Here is a 20438-nt window from a genome sequence, read left to right as displayed (position 1 = left end):
TGCAATGACCATTTCATCACTATCAAAGAATGTGATTTGACTGTAGGTATGCACAATTTTATTGTAGAAAAAGGTTTTCCTACAATATTTATATTTCTACAAAAGAGAAAAATCAATTTCAAAAGGAAAAACTATTCGAATTTAATGTAGGAAACCGTCGATTCAAGTGCCAATATATGTCAACAATCGATGCAAGAAGATGTGTCCAAGTTTTTCGAATTCAATAGGGGTAATATATCTTAGCTTCTATTTAATAAATATTGTTACCAAATATTGCACTTTCTACTATGTATAAAAAAATTGAACTATTCCAAAGTTGGTAAAAATATTACTGATTTTAATCTTTTTAATCTAAGTTTTATTTTAATTTGGTTCAATCGAACTATTTATTTTTTAAGAAACAGTACCTATGTAAAATTTCCAGTGTGCTATGGGAGGAGCAAACGCCTAAAGAAAGTATTACTTTTTCGGCTCACTATTACCTGCAACGAGAGAGACTAATTCTTAATTGTATTGTATTACGTATTGTAATAGAATATTAAGTAGAACAATTTTTTTTGAACTACTATACAGGGGTCGGCATAAGTCAGTTAACTCCAAAAATAGTGCGATCGCGGCAACGGTGCTTGCCTTACCGAATTTGTGCGATTTTTCTGTAACGTTTTTTTTTCTTTTTGTTTGGTATGCAAATTGGTTAACTGACTTATGCCGACCTCTGTATTTACCACCACTTTTTTGCACATCCGTTGGATTAATTTCATAATAGAAACTTGATATAAAAATTCATATTTTTAAGCAAACCATAGAAAAATAATTTTATGCTAATTTGTTATTAAAATATGTAAAAAAAGGGATTACTCTATTTAAAATTAGAACATTAAGACCAGTTCCGGTTAAACCGTAAGTGAAAAAAAAAAGAAATTACATTTGTTTTACTCAAAAAGCAAAGACGTTATAGAGTTTCCCTTTATGTTTCATCAGGTATATAAATTCATAATCTTGCCTCTTGGTTTTCAATCCACCATACTATGTAATAATTTAATATTGTATGAGTAGTACTGATCGCGATATCTAGTGTCTAGTTAATGGCATTGTAAAAATAAGAACTCCTAGATGTCGTTAGGGGTTCTTCGCTTTGAATTTTAAGCAATTTGTTTGGACTGGACTTGGTGATTTTTCTATCTGTCTTTGTCATTGGTCACGTACGTCATGCTAAAGTATCAACTTTTTCGTATCAGCATTTTCGACACCGGGCTGTTATTGCCATTGTTTTTTCTGTAATTTGACTACTTTGCCTTTTGGGATTAGATAGATTTCCGTACTCGCTGCAACTTAAAGCTAAGCAAGGCAACGTTGTATTGTCAATTCTTGTAAATTGTAATTCTGTAATTCTGTAATCTTGTAATTCTGGGCCTACGTGAGATTATCCATCGAAGAGGCACCCAGAAATTGCGTTTTGGCTTTCTTTCCAAATGGTGTGGTCTTTAGGTTATCAACTTTAATTGTTCGAGGTTTGGATTCGACCTCATAGTTACTTCATGGCGACCCTAGCCATGTAATGTGAAAGATTACTTAAATACACTTTATAAAAGACCCTCTCGAGGTGAGCTTGATTCCTATTTTTTGTAAAACTTTTCTCATGGTTTTTAAGGCCGCCTTTTTAATTTTAACGTTTTAATTTTAGTGATCATATCTTAAGTGAGATCTTAGGTAAGGGTTTAAGTAAGGTCTTACGCCAGATCTTCAGCGAATTATTAAGTCTTAAGGGCCATCCCAAGACCATCCCAAGCGATCTCAATGCTCAAAGCTCTAATTTATTATTTCCCATCATAATCCATTCCTTTTTTTCCAGATTTCCTCTTCATGACGTTACTGATTGGACCTTAGTCAGCTGCTGCCCTTGAATCTGCACAATGGGTTACCAGGTAAAGAAGATAAGGTTACCAGGTAAAAAAGAGGAACGTGTACGATTTCTGATTTGTTATTGTTATTTCGGTTTTGGGACTAGTCATATTGGCTTTCTTGGCAATTTACAATGTTATGTAATCTGCATAACTACCTAATAATTTATTCAATACCTTTTTAATTTCACTATCCTATTTTCGTACAGTATTTTTAACGGTTGTACTTTAACAATAAGAATAAACTGTATTATGATTTTAACAACAATGATTTGTTTAAGTGAAAGGTTAAACAATGAACATTGACCAGTATTTGCATATTTTATAATATAGTGTTAATAATTAAGGCTTATTTTGTGTTTTACTATGTGTTATAATTCTTTACATCCTTTTGTTTATGTAAGAACCAATTTGCCAGTTAAAGGTTCTTTCAACTGTACTTTAAATAAACAGATCAAACTGGATAGCGCCCACAATTTAAAAGGTAAACAGCTCTAGAATAATTCATGCCAACCCACCACCAATTAATGTTCACCAGACTGATAAGGAAGGCATATGCGTTACTCTAATAAAGACTTTCAACATCAGTCAATTTTTATTAAAAGCCAAAATCTAATAAAAAGTGGTTACAATACATATATCCTTTTATTTTATGTAGAGTTACTCTAAATCTTGTTTGGCAAAAATATGAGATTTTAAGAACTATTAAATGATATTATTGTTGCGTTTGTTTAAGTTTTTGTAGGATCAATTTGAATTTACAGTCCACAATTCCTGATTTCTCAAAAACCCAGATTGTTTATTGAAGAACCGCTCCAGGAAAGACTGGGGAAGGGTCGGATTTTTTATGACTTTTACCGTTATAATGCTATTACATGTAAAACAATAGTTGGAAAGATGAGTCCAAGTAATAGGTAGTGATGAATGCCAGTCAAAGATAAATAGGTACAAGTTGATAGTAATTCCATTGAAGAAGGGAAGACATCGCAAGGCAGCATAAATATACCCAATTTTCTACATATCAATACATCATACTGATTCAAACAGTTTTTAACTCTATTTGGGGACAAATGTATAAATTGACTAGATGCCTAGTCAAGACGAGATACTGGATAAATTTTCAAGTCATAAAGAAGAGACACGATACTATATAAAATGTAAGTGCATCCAAGTACTTATATTTTAATAAGACATTTTTGATCAAAGCCAAAGTATTTTGTAATAAATTTATTAAATATTTTGCATTCTGTTATTATTATTATTCAAAATTATGCATAAATAACGATTCGAAAGTCTTTCATTAGCCTTTTCATAATCACTTACCTTAATAGCTTTCATCCCCTGAATAGGAATTCTGTAAGTTCCCGTAAGGAACAAAAGAAATTTCTTTTTATCTTCAAGGGACATTTCATGGATTACTTCCCAGAAATATCTATAAAACCGTTTACATTAGCATAAATTAAAGTTAGTCTACATGTAACACTAACCTTATCGTCGGGTCTGAGGATGTATACCCATTTTTATACTCGGCTACTTCTTCCAAAACATGCCAATCATAATTTTCGTTACCAACCACTATGGCCATTAGTTCATGAGAATGGAAAAGTTGTAATACCCTACCATCACAAACTTTCATAAAACCTTCATGGAAGGCCGTGTATTGATTATTGACTGATTTATTGAACACATAATCCACATATAATGAGACATATTCCCTCCTAAAATAATAAATTATACACTGAAACAAAAAATTTAAAAAAAAAATGGTTTTACCACTTTATCAAACTACTTTATTTAAATCTCAACACGCTAACCATGTTAGTATGTTCCGGGGAAGATTAGAACTATCCACCGTATTTAAGTGTTTAAAATCTGTGCGAAGAATGACATGTTTAATGAGTTTTTCTTTCTTTTATTTTCTCTATGTCACTTCTATACAATACCGGCATTCAAGTCTAACAGTTTTTGAGTAAAAGTTTTATGTAAAAAAATACATTTGCAGGCTGACATATATAACCAAGACTTTGAAAACAAAATAATTTCTTTATTAGACTGTATTACTATATTGACAATTAATAAATACAGACAGGCCAAAAATCAGCCTGAAAATTTTTATTGCCCAAATCAAGTATATTACAAAAGTGTATATACCAATAAATTCTAACGCGCACTTATAGCACTTACACTATTGTACAGGGTGTGTCACAAAAAAGTTATAATATATTTTTTGTTTTTAAATAGAACGCGCTGTACATTATTTCACAAAATGATTAAGCATGAAGAGAGTTTTACATTGATATAATATTTTTAAAATTAAGGTAAAATGAAAATCTTACAGTTATACAGGGTGTTTCAAAAATATGGGATCAAACTTCTAGGGGTTGTTCAGTGCAACAGTAGAATCCATTTGAGTATAGGAATCCATGTCCGGAAATGTGTCACTACGCCACTACGGCCCTAAGACGCTTTTAAATTAAGAAAAAACATTAATTACCTAAATAGGATCTGATGCATTTATTTTTACCTTTTGTATATGATACCATCACAACAATTGTTCAAAATGTCTTCCTCCCACCTCAATACACCGATTTAAACGCCGCATATGATTTCGGCGGACTACACTAAAAATTTGATTCTCGTTTTGAATGATTTCAAATGCTGCTGTTATTCGTCCAATTAAGTCTAGCTCTGATTCTACTGGAGTTTCGTAGACTAAGACTTTACATGTCCCGACAAGAAAAAATCGAGCGACGTTAAATCGGGTGACCTAGGAGGCCAAGAAACTGCTCCACCTCTGGCAATCCAACGGTGCCCAAACCGCTGAGCCAAACACTCGCGTACTTGTACAGCAAAGTGAGCCGGCGCTTAATCATGGTGAAACCACATTTGCTGTCTAACGTTTAGTGAAACATTTTCAAGGAGTTCTGGGAGAACTTCCTCCAAGAAACACAGATAAATAGGTCCTGTTAACCGTTCCAATAGAAGGTATGGCCCAATTAAATAATCATCAACAATGCCTGCCCATACGTTGACAGACCAACGATTCTGATGTTTTCTTGGAAAAATTGCATAAGGATTTTCTTCGTCCCAAACATGGCTATTCCTACTATTAAAAATACCATCTCTTGTGAAAGAGGCTTCATCGGTCCACAAAACATATCGTAAAAAATTTGGTTGTGCAATGATGTGATCCAGAAGCCATCGACAAAATTGAACTCTAGGATGATAATCGGCTGCAGTCATACCTTGAACTTTCTGGAAGTGGTAAGGATGGAGTTGTTGCTCGTGTAGTACCCGCCAGACAGAAGCGTTACTCGTATTCATATTCTTAGCGACGTCACGTGTGCTATTTGATGGTTCATCGGCAACTCGCTAAAGCTCTTCTTCAAATTCGACCGTTCTTATGGTTCGAGCAACACCAGTATCATGCATCTTGGTCTTAAACATGCCTGTCTCAGCGAGCCGCCGATAAAACCGCAATAAACTTTTTGTATTCAGGATGCTGTCGTTCGGGATAACGTTCATGATACGACCGCGATGCTACTCGTGCATTGCAGTTTGTTGCTCCGTATGCCAAATGCATATCCGTCAATTCTTGATTGGTAAAGTTTTCCATTAGCAAAAAATATTTAAAAATTGTAAGCTATAAAATTTTTAAACATGACATTGAGAATTGACATTGATAAGCGTTGATTTTAAACAATTGTTGTTATGGTATCATGTACAAAAGGTAAAAATAAATGCAGCAGATCCTATTTAGGTAATTAATGTTTTTTATAAATTTTAACGCGTCTTGGGGCCGTAGTGGCGTAGTGACGCATTTCCGGACATGGGTTCCTATACTCAAATGGATTCTTCTCTTGCATTGAACAACCCCCCAGAAGTTTGATCCCATAGTTCTGAAACACCCTGTATTATTTATATTGTTGACAAGGATGAATAGAGTCGTCAACAATTGGACCGAATAGTATTATTGCCGTCTCTGTTCATTCTTGTCAACAATAGAATAGAATGAATAGGAAAAATGAATAAAATGTTAATTAATAAAATTAAAAATATAGAAAAATAATAATAATAATAAATAAAGGGTTTTTTGACATGGACTCTAACCGTGGTGTGCATAACATGCATTCGAAATCCACTAATTTTTGAAATAGACTTCTTTATATAAACCTAGTATTTTTAATTCTAGATACAAATTATGGGGGTTAGGGTCCTGACTTTTTAGGAACTTCTCAATGAACTTTGGACTTTGGAGGATCGTTTTTGACCACTTTATAATTACTAATTATCAAAGTATGAATAGACACCACTAAAGAAGATTTATTTGTTCCAAAAATCCAACTTCAATTCGTATTAAAACCTTATGCTTAAAAAAAAAATCATGGTTATGTACGCGAGTTGCTAGTTATATTTGTGGACTTGGTAACAATGAATATTGTCAGACGCCACCTAATGTTTTCATTGGGGCCTTGACATTGTTGAACATAACCTTCTTCGGAATATTTTCTCATTTGAGCGTGATTTCTGTTGTTTACAGTATCTTAAAAAAATAATTTTGCGCAAAAAAATGAATTAACTCGTGAACATTTTCGCAATCAAATCATTCTTGGGCTGGTGTGGAACCTACATTGGCTTAAACAAACGCCGTACAGTCCTGATTTGGCACCTAATGACTTTTGTTTTGTTCATAGCATCTTAAATAACTCAATCACGGACATCAGCTGACATAGGCTTAAGTATTACAACGTGTCAAGAATTTTATGTAGAATGTAAAAAAGATATAATGAGAAATATACAGGGTGGCGTATTGACTACGAAACAGAGGTATTTACTGGCAGTTCAGTTTTTTTTTGGGTCAGTTCATTCGTCATCTTTAAATTACTTTCCTGCTAAATGTATTGATCTTCACTAATGATGATATATTAGTTTTATTTAAGCTTTAAATCAATAAATCAGATTTTTCACCAAACGTGTGTCCTCCACGAAAACAAAATCGACGGGTCTGAGCGTTTTTCCACTAGATTTTACACTACAGGTTCGTAAAATTGGAAGAAAAAACTTACTTTTTTCGATAAATTTGATACCTCCGTAATTTTTCTATACAGAATTTAAATGTTGATATTCGCCATTGGCGTTCATACCGGCTTTGAACGGAATATTTTTTTAAAAGCAAAGGGTACGCCACTGGTTTCTTCTGAAATAAAAATAATTTTTGAATTCTTTATTTTTTTAAGAGCACACCTGGTATCTTGCTACTTTTTCGCCCAATGCACGGTTTTCGCACAAAAAATAAAAACTATTATTGTGGATAGCCATAACGCCTCAATATAAATAGCTTGACATGAAATTATTCGGGTAAAACATTTGCGTACATGCCTCAAATACATGTGTACATGAATATATGTATCAAACTTATTAAAAAAAGGAAATTTTCAATCAACGTTACCACCCTGTAGTGTAAAATCTAAAACGTTTAGGACAAACGTATAGTTGATAATTTTCTTAGGGCCCTTGACTCTGATAATCTAGTACTTGCTGTGTTTTTGGATTTTAAGAGAGCGTTTGAAACCGTGAGTAGAGAAATATTAATTAGGAAATTAGAACGGTTAGGCCTTAAACATAATGTATTGAAGTGGTTTCAATCTTATCTAAGTGGTAGAGTTCAGCGAGTCATGTACAAAAATAGTTCATCTGAAAGTGTTAATGTAAAGCGTGGTGTGCCGTAATGTAAGCGGTCTTAGGTCCCTTGCTATTTTTATTGCATGTCAACGATATGGTGGAGGTAGTGTGGGGGTGTAATGTGGTGTTGTTTGCGGACGATACAATGTTATATGTGGTGGGTAAAGACATTCATCAACTGCAACAGGTCATGAACGTTGAACTCAATAACTTATTCATCTGGCTTTGTAGAAATAAACTAAGTTTAAATGCAAGTAAATCCAAGTTTTGTATATTTAGCAAGAGATCTAGATTAAGTTCTATAGACTTGGGCAATATACAGATTTCTGTGAATGGGGAAAGTATTTTGTATGCCAAAGAAATTAAATATTTGGGAAAAATTTTCGATGCCAATCTGAATTTCCATGCTCATGCAGATTATATAATGAGAAAATTTTCAAAAAAAGTTGGATTTATCACAAGAATTGGAAAAAATTTGTCAATGTACATCAAATTAAAACTTTACAACGCCATTGCTCTTCGTCATTTACAGTTCTGTTCAACATTATTGTTTAACAGAACTGACCAACTGGAAAGAATTCAAAATAGGGCTATGAGACTGATTCTAAATTGTAGTTTTTACACGCCTATTGTCTCTATGTTGAGTGTCCTAGATATGTTGTCTGTACATCAAAGAATTTTGTATAACGTCTATTTTTTTATTTTTAAATTAAAACATCAGATGCTCCCCGATTATATTTGTAATAAATTAAGAGTTTTTGGAGATATACATAACTATAATACGAGAAATCGTATAGACTTCATACTGGTCGACAGATGTAACACAACCCAAATGCATAATTCAGTTCTATACAAAGGTTTAATTCTAGTTAACAACTTGCCTGCTAACATTAAAAATTGTATTACTTTGAAGCAATTCAGAGGGCTCTTGAGAGAATATTATGAATAAGTAATATTGTGTTTGTTATGTTATTTTAATTATGTAGTTTATTAAGTTTTACATTGTTTCCGCTCCAATCATAATCTTGATTGTGGGTTTATCTGTTGACTGGGTATTTTTGGGCCAACCGGGATACTGGTTACAGCTTCTTGGAACTACCGAAGCGTTTCTAAGTGTTACACGGGGGGGACCAATGTGTCTGGTCAGCAAGGTCAACCAAGCTCCAAATATATGTCATTGGCTGCTTGCAACCGAACCGACTCGATCAACCTGAGTCGATATATTTTTATTATTATAAGGCAAGGCAACATCAATTAACTGTGTTTTTAATAAGTGGGGCAAGGAAATAATGTTTAGGTTAAGTCTAGTTTTAATTTATGGTTCACCTCTCACAGGATATTTCTGGAGCCGGGATGCTGTTTCTGGTTTACCGAGACCATCCATGGACAAACCGGAGTGTCCTGATACAGTTATGGCCAACTTATACTTTTACTTTCTTTTCATTTATGTTTTTCTTGAATGTAGCTTTTGCTAAATAAATATATTATTTATTATTTAGTTCATAGGAACTTTTTTGCTTGATTTCATTAAAGAAACACGGCCCTGAATTTTGCCGCAATATTAAAAAGACACCTATATTATGTATACCTGAAAACATTTTTAAGACAGATATCACAAGTATTTAAGACAAGTTACGCTTTATTGCATTTTCCGATTTATTGCACAGATTTTATTTAATCTGGTATTCTCTCCTAAAGATTAAAGCTTATCCGTATACATACTTAAATAAAGAGTTTTGGTAAAGTAATAAAATTCAGTAGCATGCATAAATCCATAACAAAAAAAATTTAGACTTACTTATTTTCCTGCGTTACTGAAATATTTGCACCATTCGGCTTCAAATCTACCGTTACAATTTCCCCCCATATATCCCTATTGATGCTGAAGTTAAGGCAAAACACTTCATCTAAATCGTCACCATCGTACTCCAATAAGCTTTTAAGCGAATTCATTATTGAAGGCGACAAGTCTTTTAAATCATTTAAACCAACTGGTTCACCTAGTAGTTTTTTATATAAAGCCAAAGGAAAAGGAATGTCTATTATTGTAAAATTATAAATCGCTAACCCACAAATCATGCCTAAAATAGTTTATAGTCAAGTAGGATTATGTTTGAACAAAACAAACCGAACCTATAAGAAAATATACGCTATTTTCTTCGAAAGTATTTTCAGAAAACCAAATCGCCCTAGTTTCCTCGTATTCCTTAAACATTCCGTATTTAGGATCTAAAATCTCACGCAGCAAAAGCATAAAAAATTCTTTTGTTACGCCACCAGCATCTTCAGCCTCTTCCCCACAAAATTTAATCTAGAAATATAAATTCCAAAAAGTTTTCACAAGAACATAAACCAAAAATACCTTTAACGGTTTTTTCAAATCTTGTGGGGTTACACTGCTCAACTCCCTAAGGGTGTCTTCAACTATATGATCCCTAGTGATGTTAAGCATAAGAAACTGATTTATCGCGGCCATTCGATTTGGACTAAACATGGCTGCTACTACCGCTTGTTGAGCTGCGTTTTGCATTGCGCTATGCATCTAAAAATATAAAAAGTTTGTTTGTTTTATATTATCTTTTTAATATGAAATTAAAATATTTTTTATGTACCTGGATTGATTGATCGGTTTCCAATAACTGCAACTTTGCTGTTGCATCAAAAAGGAAGGGATAATTACATAAATACAGTTTTCCTGACTGAAAAAAAAAGAAAAAAATTTAATATTGTTTAAACAGCAAGATCGACAATATTAACAATAATTAAATAAAAAAAAAGCCAATGGGTCTTTGTATATTCCGATAAAATCAAACATAATCTAATATAAGTTAAGTCAGTTATGACATCTGACTCACTGTTAACAAGTAATATTATTAATAATTATTTTTATCTATTTGTGTAAGATATATTGTTAAATACATAAGAAAATACCACAATAAAAAGTATAACAAAATAGCCTAAAAGCAGTATGTAGTAAAAGTAGTAGTAATAAACATAACTCGCATCATCAAAAAACACTGTCATGAACATTAAAACCGTTAAGTTAATCTTATAAAAAAAACTTTAATAATATCTCAGCTCTCAGTGGTTTCTTATATTCACAAGTTTTATAAGAACACATTATAATACATAATTCTTTTTCTTAAACAGGTTTAAATGTAACAATCTTTAAATCAAAGTTTTATACCCATGCAATTAGGAGATTATTGTTTTTATTCCGAGTGTTTATATATGTCCCTATGATTTTTATTAAAATTGCATTTTACGTAACAGATGTTTATATAACATATTTATTCATGATGTGTCATGATCCTTCATTGCAAAAAAAAGCATGCTCTACTAATCTGTAGATTTAATTTAGAAAAATTTTTACTATTTAAAAATTTTATCTCTCATAATATTCAAGCTTACTCAGTAATAATAAGTATAATTAAGTGAGTCAAACCCTCAGGACATATCACCCACCAAACATTTACATGAATCATCACAACCCTCCTAGATCCGCAAACAAATTTCTCAAGACTGTATATACAAGTAGTATCTAAAGTTGATTATTTCTCTAATGATAAAGAGTCTGACACGGACTAGATGTACAATTACTAAACAGTGTGTACAAGATAAGGATGTCTATCGTGGGGATCTCGGCAGCTATAGGAGATACGAGGTTGATTAAATTAGAGAAAAGTTGCGCATTTTAGAGCCTAACAATACGCCGTTTAGAAAGTTTTAAAATTTTGAGCAGTTTCGGATATATTCGAGAAAAATCGAAATTTGCGTATATTGTGTCATACATCGTTGTAATCGTAAAAAAAACATGCTATTATTATATGCAGGGTGTACTTTTTTTTACGCGCCATATAAGAAAATTAAGTTGATGATGGTTTCTTCGAAACGAAACGTCGTACGAGAAATCTCGCAATGTTATTTTTTAGAGCTTAAAAAGTGGCAATGAGAAAGTGTCTTTTATTTTTCCATATTTCTTAAAATAACGCCAGAAAAAAATAAAAACGAAATCGGCAAATTTTGGTTTTTCTCGAATGTCTCCGGAACTACTCAAAATTTTAAAACTTTCTAAACGTATTGTTAGGCTCTAAAATGCGCAACTTTTCTCTAATTTAATCAACCTCGTATCTCCTATAGCTCCCGAGATCCCCATGATAGACATCCTCATCTTGGACACACTGTATAAATATCTTCAGATGTCTTACTCTTTAAACTCTATATATTCTTGTACAGGGTATCTGAGACAAAGTCCACCCTAAAAATCTTTAATTGTTTAGCCAAGAACACCCGCACACGTCACATTTAATATTGAGGGGGACATTAATTGACATAAATTGCGGATCTCTGACGTCATCCCCTAGAGCTCCTATGTCAATTTTTTTTTTATTCATTTTTATTTTGTCAATTTTATTCTCTACATAGGCCTATTTTTATTTTATTAATTCTTTCTCAAAAAATACGAATAAATGCGAATAAAAAAATTAACCTTATTTTAAATGAAAAAAAAAAGAAGTGTAGCACCTATTTTATTAAATGTTGAAATTGATCTCCGTTGACCTGCATGCAAAAATACAATTCTATTTCGAAGATCTTCAAGGGAGTCAGGTTTTGTGGCAAAGACTTTGGTGTATTAGATGACCTGATTAAGATCGGGAGATCTATCAGGCCATTCTACGGTACGGCTCCGGCCAATTATTAATACAAAAAAAAACATTGTCTAATAAATACCTCTTTTTATTAATACAAAGAATTAAGATTTGTATTGTTTGAGGTCGGTGCGTAAGTGCTTCTCGAAATAAATGAGGCTTAGTGTTACTCCAGTGTCATAAGTTGTGTCTATTGACTTCACCATGTAAATAAAAATTCCTCTTTTAGGAACTAAAACTTTAAAAATACTTTTGTTTTAATTTCGTCAGTGTGTACTTTGTTTCTGTATTTTAAACTTACTCATATAGAACTAGTTTGTTAATACTTAGGTTCCTCTTGGAACGCCTTGTGTAATCACTATGTTGTACAATACAATACAAAATACAGTACAATACAATACAAAAGGAGCATTAGTTCGAGAAACAGACATTGTACAGCAAAGTTCTCTCACGATTTAACCTGTCTCTATTCTAACCTAATTTTAAAATTTTGTGAACGGTACACGCCAGATGCGGTAGCAATTGTTTGAGCAGATGTAATACTGCAATTTCTACTAGTTCATTTTTCACTAGAATTAATAAAATAAAACAAATAAAAATAGGACTATGTAAATAATAAATCATTCGACTCCTATTCCGATTTAAACAATTTGGCTCTGGGGCATCAGGGGATGACGTCAGAGAAACGCAATTTCTCAATAATTGTCCCCCTCAATATTAAATTTCACATGTTCGGCCGTTTCTGGCTAAACAATTTATTTTTCAAGATTTTCAGTGTGGACTATTTTATCTCGGACACCCTGTATACTGTACTTTCCTCTTTTAGGAACTAAAACTTTAAAAATACTTTTGTTTTAATTTCGTCAGTGTGTACTTTGTTTCTGTATTTTAAACTTACTCATATAGAACTAGTTTGTTAATACTTAGGTTCCTCTTGGAACGCCTTGTGTAATCACTATGTTGTACAATAACATTATTAAAGAACTAAAGGATCTTAAATATTGAATGATAAGAAATTAAAATAACGATACAAATCACTCTAACCCGATGTTCCGAGCTGATATACATATATCTCGGTTCTCCAGCGTGTATGCACCACACTTAGGAATCAGAGCATCCCATATTTAAACACGTAATCTAATGAAGTACAAAAATTATCATTACCCATCTGCGTTTGCATAGACCGTTCGCTTATGTTTCGATTTATTCATATACTTATTACTATCTTGTTCATTATTTAGTTTAGACGCATTATGTTTAGGTGGCAAGTTAATTAAATAGTTTGTACTCATGAATTACATTTAGACTATACTTAATAAATTCAAATAAAAATCAAACTTAATATGCATAAACTATACGAGTTCTTGCCGAGCTTTCGTATCAGGGTATACAGAATACTATGAAAAATCTTATTAAATAAGTCATATTTGCAGCAATCATAATATTTGATTCGTATCTACATAATAATTTTAAGAAAGAATTATTAGCAAGAATGTAGAATTAAATTACTCATTTCTTAAGTAAATATAAGTAAATCTTAAGTAAAATAATACATAACTTTGTTTTATTTAATGTCAAAAAACAAATAATTTGCATTTTTATGAGGCCTAACACAAAAATGTTCAGACATTAATTTTAATTGATTTTAAAGTTATATTTTTGAGGATTAAGCATTACACTTTTCTTTTATAATACTTTATAATATATTGTTCGCGAAAATTGTTTTTGAATACTATGATACTAAACTACAAAACTTAACTAATATTGGATAATACGTAATATTTTGGTGACACATAATGTTCGGACGGAGCATTTCAGTACATTTCCTTTTAGGTCATGCTTCCCTTCTTGCGTAGTTTTAACAAGCTTTTGACAAGTCTTTCGCAGTAAAAAAAAATCCTATATACCGGGTGGTGCGTCGCCGAACGGAACATAGGAAAACCCATGTAAATTTTAAGGGGGTCAATTATTGGCTTCCCTGTACATTTTATAGAAAAAATGTAAGATAACTTTTTGAAGAGACCAATCTGGCAAACCCTTGTGCAAAGTCTCAAAAAATTTTAATAAGCAAATCTCGAATTATTCAATTAAATGTAATTGCAAAATTAGCAAATTTCCGGTTCAGGTAAAACCAAACCTGCACCAGTAAAATGAATATTGTCACTGACGTGAGGAAAAGTGTCAATAAATCAGTGACAGTCGATATTTCAAAACAAGTATGAATTATTCAATCGACGAAAAAATAGCCATAATTAAGTGGCATTATGCGGGAAACGCATATGAATGCACGAAACGTTTTAGAGCAGTATCTGAAATGTTTTCAATTTATTTCCCCACCAAGTCCATTCCGTCCATTTCAACTATTAAACGTATTGTCAATAAGTTCGAGTCCAAAGGTACCGTAATAAATAATTGTAAATGTTAAACATTTACAATTATTTATTGCAATGTCTTTGGACTCGAATTTATTGACAATACGTTTAATAGACTAACGTTTAAGAGACTAACAATAGGTTTAATGGTTGAAATGGACCAGATAGGCTTAATGGGAAAATAAACTGAAAATATTTCAGATACTGTTATTGGTTTAATTCAATTCTAAATATGATAAAATTATTTTTTTAATAATCGATAATAATAATTGTTATTGGTTTAACTTCATCGTTATATTAAATAAAAGTTTAGATAAAAAAGTAAGGTTAACGTGTCTTACTTTGAATGTATGGTTGTGAGATTGATAAAACGCAAAAAAAAACATTTCTTGTATTCGGGTGTACGTCAGATTTGACAAAGCGTTATAACAAATTGTTTGCTGGTGGCTGGTGTCTGGTTTTACCTGAACCGAAAATTTGGTAATTTTGCAATTACATTTAATTGAATAATTCAAGATTCGCTTATTAAAATTTTTTTAAAATTTTGCACTAGGGGTTTGCCAGATTGGTCTCTTCAAAAAGTTATCTTACATTTTTTCTGTAATGTACAGGGTGGGCCAATTTAGACGTTTTCTTATGGGAAGTCATGTACCTGTTAGAGATAAAAAAATTTTGACCTCCATTCTCCGGGCTCAAATTTTAAAAGAAGTTTATTGAAGCAAATGAAATTTTGCTATGGCAAACAGTTTGGTCGCTAGAGGGCGTTTCTGAAATTTGGTCATTTTCGTTTTTCGGCTATGGCTGCTGTGTTTTTAAAGATAAATGATTTCTGTAAAGACTTTTTTATAGCACTTTTAAGCGCTTAACATGCTCATGATATTTAAATTTATACAGGGTGCTTCATTATTAATTTTTTTTTTTAAATGGAATGCATATTATTTTTTTGCATTTTCTTGTAGCCCTTAAAATTCCCTTTTCAAATATATATAACACTTATAATCTAAATTCATTAGTTTAGGAGATATAAATAGATTTCTTAAGTATCAATAAATTATAATGCCGTGCCATTTAAAACGCCTAAAAAACAGAGTAGGCGGGTGACACAATTGCGGGTGAAACAATTGCGTAAAGGGTTGAGTAGGCGGTTGTCAAACTGCTTTGAGTAATACGTCATTTTGACATAAACAAGCTTATTTTCATAATCTGTTTTACTTTGTATTTCTTTTATGTGATAATCACAATGTATCAAAACTATGAAAAATTCGATATGATTAAATGTTTTATTGAATGTAATGAAAATGCAAGAGAGGCCTGTAATTTATATCAACGACGATATCCAGAACGGGGGCAGCCACATAGTACGCTGTTTGAGAAATTAAAAAGAAACCTTATTAATTTTGGTTCTTTTGCTAAACCGCGAAGAAATGCTAATAATAATATAAATGACGATCAAGAACTATTGGATATAACAGTTTTGGGCGCAATTGAAAATAACTCTAATCTATCCACCCGGAAATTGGAAGTAGAAACTGGTGTGCCAAGGACCTCTGCAAGACGGATTTAAAAAAAATATAGGTATAAAGCTTATCGAACCCGAAAAGTTCATCATCTCGCTTTCTTTCAGCTCATCATCTCGCTTTCTTCAGCTCATCTTTCCTGCGGATCGTGATAGAAGATTGGAATTCTGTCGGTAGTATTTGCAAAAGTGTGGTCAAGATACAACATTTGGCTACAATTGTATTTGGACGGATGAAGCATCGATTAGTAGTGCAGGCATTTTTAATAGGTATAATAGGTATACCTGGGCTCAAGCAAATCCTCACGCAACGGTGGCTGTAAGAAATCAAGGCCGTTACAGTTTTAGTGTATGGGTAGGCATATTTCGTGGTAGATTTATTGGTCCCTATATTTATGATGGACAGTTAAATTCAGAGCGATATTTACAAATTCTGCAAACGCAAGTTGAGCGCTTCCTAGAGGAATTGCCTCTAGCCCAGCAGAGGCATCCTATATTTTTCCAGCAGGATGGTGCGCCACCGCACAATTCTAGAGTGGTCAGTAATTATTTAAATGAGCAGTTTGGTGAGCAGTGGATAGGAAATCAAGGTCCAATACGTTGGCCGCCTAGATCCCCTGACTTAACACCCTTAGATTTTTATCTTTGGGGAAGAATAAAAGACTTGGTATACCAACAGCCAATTACTTCAAGAGTAATGTTGGAAGAAGCTTTACATAATGCATTTGCAACAATAACAAATATTGAATTAAGAAACGCTGTTGATAATGTTGAAAAACGTAGCCGCTGGTGCATTGATCAGGAAGGAGCTCAGTTTGAACACTTGTTATAAGTACGTAATATATAGAGTTGCAGTTTTAGTTAAAATATCAATAAAAAAATAAAATCTGGTTTTTACTTTTTGTTTGTTGGTTCATATTCTAAGTTTAAAATAAATAAATAAATAAATACTTTAATTTTTTTTTTTTTTTTTTACAGTATTATTTTGTTTTTATAGCTGTATTTGTCCATTAATATAATTAATATTTAATAAAACAGGAGCTATTGTTTAATTTACTTTTGATTTTTAAAAGCGCTTACTGAAGTATCACAAATAAAAAATACAGAACCTATAACGTCCTTTTTTAATCTTTGAGTGTCTTAAATAACTGCACTTATTTTTAATAAGGACGTTAATATCGCAGGCCCTTAAATTCTCATTATATTTGATAAAACATCTAATCATAAGGAATTTTTTGAAAAATTGATACGTTTTTGGATTCTAATATCAAAATATAAATACAAAGGAAAACATAGATTATAAAAACAAGTTTGTTTATGTAAATATTAAGCTTCACTTGTAGCAGTTTAAAACACGCCTACTCTTCCGTTTACGCGATTAAAATGGCGGGTCATTACCTACGTGTTTTTAATATTTATTAAATTTATTTATATATCGTAAACTATTAAATTTAGATTATTAGTGTTATATATATTTGAAAAGGGAATTTTAAGGGCTACAAGAAAATGCAAAAAAATAATATGCATTCCATTAAAAAAAAAAAAAAAAAAAATTTATAATAATGAAGCACCCTGTATAAATTTAAATATCATGAGCATGTTAAGCGCTTAAAAGTGCTATAAGAAAGTCTTTACAGAAATCATTTATCTTTAAAAACACAACAGCCATAGCCGAAAAACGAAAATGACCAAATTTCAGAAACGCCCTCTAGCGGCCAAACTGTTTGCCATAGCAAAATTTCATTTGCTTCAATAAACTTCTTTTAAAATTTGAGCCCGGAGAATGGAGGTCAACATTTGTTTTATCTCTAACAGGGACATGACTTCCCATAAGAAAACGTCTAAATTGGCCCACCCTGTACAGGGAAGTCAATAATTGACCTTAAAATTTACATGGGCTTTCCTATTTCGCTGTGGATAATTTCTTAACTGCTGCTTTATTTTGTGGCATATAATTTGGATATTTTTTAATTGGACTACTAGAAAGCAAGTCAAGAACGGAAATATTGTTATCTTTCAACCACTTTTTCGTGGCCGTATGACATGATGTCCGATCTTGTTGTAAAATAAAGTGGTGATAAAATTGGAATTGACACTAACAAATTACTTCCAAGGATGTTTTGATATTTAGAAGCGTTCACAGCTCCATCGATAACATGAAGTTTTTCAACAGTGAAAGCACGCATGCATTCCCATACCATTAACCGTGATGAAAACTTAATTTTTCTCTTTAGACACTCTTTATGGAATAACCTATTTTTGTTTCTTATAATCCTGTACTGGAGTTCACTTACACACACACATCAAATTTCGATTCGTCGCTATCTATCTGAATTATCTTTTTCCAATCTTCTTAAGTCCACATTACCCGTTCCTTAGCCCAAGCTAATCGCCTTTTCTGTTGTTTTTCCGTAAGCAAAGGCTTTTCTTTTGCCTAAAGCAACAATTTAACGTAATATATATGCAACTTCTTAAATTCAGCCTACATACCTTGTAAAAATGTAGGCTAGACTTGCATTCTTGGACTAATTTTACGTGGCTTTTTTTTATCTATCACCGAGTAGATTTTGCCACATTTATTTGCTTAGCGATATCCCAAAGTCTTTCCTTGGCAAAACAATTTTATGATCAAATTATATCGTTTTAAAGCAAATTGATTGACAGAATAGATTGTTTGTCCATGGCCTGCTACTATGTATTTTTTTGTTTGTTTCTGAAAATGTATGTGTGAGCAAAATATCGAGATATTATCAATATTTGTTCAGTATCATATTACATAAAAACAATTTGGTTAACATGATGTGCAAACAATATATATCAATAGGTTATAAGATGTTTTTTAACCTTTATGAAAAAAAAACTTTATATAAATTCGATAATGTCTAAACTTTTTTTGTGTTAGGGCTCGGATTACTTTGTGAATCAATTGTAATTTTGTTTAGTTGGGTCTTAAAATATTTTTTATTTTTATATAAATTTTGGTGGATTTTATTTTAGAGCTTGTTCCTGAGAGGTATTTTCCACCTTTGCATAATTTATATTTTACTTTATAGTTTGAGTATGTACAATAAAGATAATTATGATTATTATTTTTAAGTGAACTCTTCTACAGGAATTAAGAAAAATAAATATTCACTGGTGGCCAAAAGTAGATTGACAAATTCCATTTTTATGGATATATTTTATCTGAAGCAAAGGAAAAACCGGTTGAGCTTATTAGTGTTCAGGAATGTAAACAACATAGTTTGAAGAAACAAATTCCATAGATTTTTATTGCCTGCACTTTTTCTCAATATTTTTTTTATCAAATTCCAATAATTTTGTTTGACTGCTAGGTGGCCAAAATTGGATTGACAAACAACATATTTATTCAGTCTCTGAGTTTTATGCGTTGGTTTCTGTTGATTTGACTTTACTTACTATTAGTTTTGAAAAATATTCACAATGCCACGTGGTATAACTTTAACGATCGATATTAAGATGCGAATAATCGACGATTACCGGAAAGGGGTTAAACAGGCGGATATTGCTCGAAAATTTTCTCTTTTGAGGGCAACAGTAAGTCAAATAATAAAAAATTTTAATCTCCATGGAAGTGTTGTTCCTCTAAAAAAAACTGGCCAACCAAAGAAGACCACTAGTCGTGTTGACAAATTAATTTTGAAAAAAGCAAAACTTGACCCATTCGCAACTTCAAAAGAGAACACTCAGACTTCAGAACTTCGCAACTTCAGAAGAAGAAGAAGGTGTGGGTTCAGTTAGTTGTCGTACCATTAGAAGGAGACTTCAATATAGTGATGTAAAAACAAGACGCCCTGCAAAGAAACCACTGCTAAGTTTTAAAAACGTACAGGCGCGATTGAGCTTTGCTCGAGAACATAGTCACTGGACAGTCTCCGAATGGAAAAAGGTTATTTTTAGTGATGAATCAAAGTTCAATTTGATTAATTCGGATGGCAAAAGATATGTTAGGCGTCCTGTGAACCAAAGGTATAATCCCAAATATACGGTGTCCACAGTCAAGCATAGAGGTGGTTCCGTGATGGTGTGGGGGTGTTTTTCGGGCTATGGGATGGGTCCACTACACTTGATAGAAGGCACGATGGATCGTTTCATGTATAAAGACATACTGCAGGATGTTATGGTACCTTACGCTGATGAAGTTATGCCACTCAACCACTACTTTCAACATGATAACGATCCGAAACACGCATCCAAGGTCGTTATGCAATGGTTGACCCAAGAAAAAATTAATGTTATCAAATGGCCGTCACAGTCACCGGACCTAAATCCGATCGAGAACATTTGGGATTACATT

General features: G+C 32.3%; 1 protein-coding gene across 2 annotated transcripts in view; it reads right to left on the bottom strand.

Moving 5' to 3' along the window:
• LOC126735893 (probable E3 ubiquitin-protein ligase HERC4) overlaps window positions 1–20438 on the bottom strand; it is a 56300-nt gene that overhangs the window by 11658 nt on the left and 24204 nt on the right. For both annotated transcript variants that reach the window (XM_050440000.1, XM_050440001.1), the window contains exons 10-15: window positions 10196–10282; window positions 9946–10125; window positions 9717–9894; window positions 9382–9664; window positions 3389–3619; window positions 3225–3333 (exon numbers count right to left, since the gene is read on the bottom strand). In XM_050440000.1, coding sequence (XP_050295957.1) covers window positions 3225–3333; window positions 3389–3619; window positions 9382–9664; window positions 9717–9894; window positions 9946–10125; window positions 10196–10282 — 1068 coding nt within the window. The remainder of the gene's footprint in view (window positions 1–3224; window positions 3334–3388; window positions 3620–9381; window positions 9665–9716; window positions 9895–9945; window positions 10126–10195; window positions 10283–20438) is intronic.

This window comes from Anthonomus grandis, chromosome 5 (assembly GCF_022605725.1).
Source record: "Anthonomus grandis grandis chromosome 5, icAntGran1.3, whole genome shotgun sequence".
Lineage (NCBI taxonomy): Eukaryota > Metazoa > Arthropoda > Insecta > Coleoptera > Curculionidae > Anthonomus > Anthonomus grandis.
The sequence above is the reverse complement of the archived record's forward strand: the minus strand, read 5'-3'. Positions and strand labels throughout refer to the sequence as shown.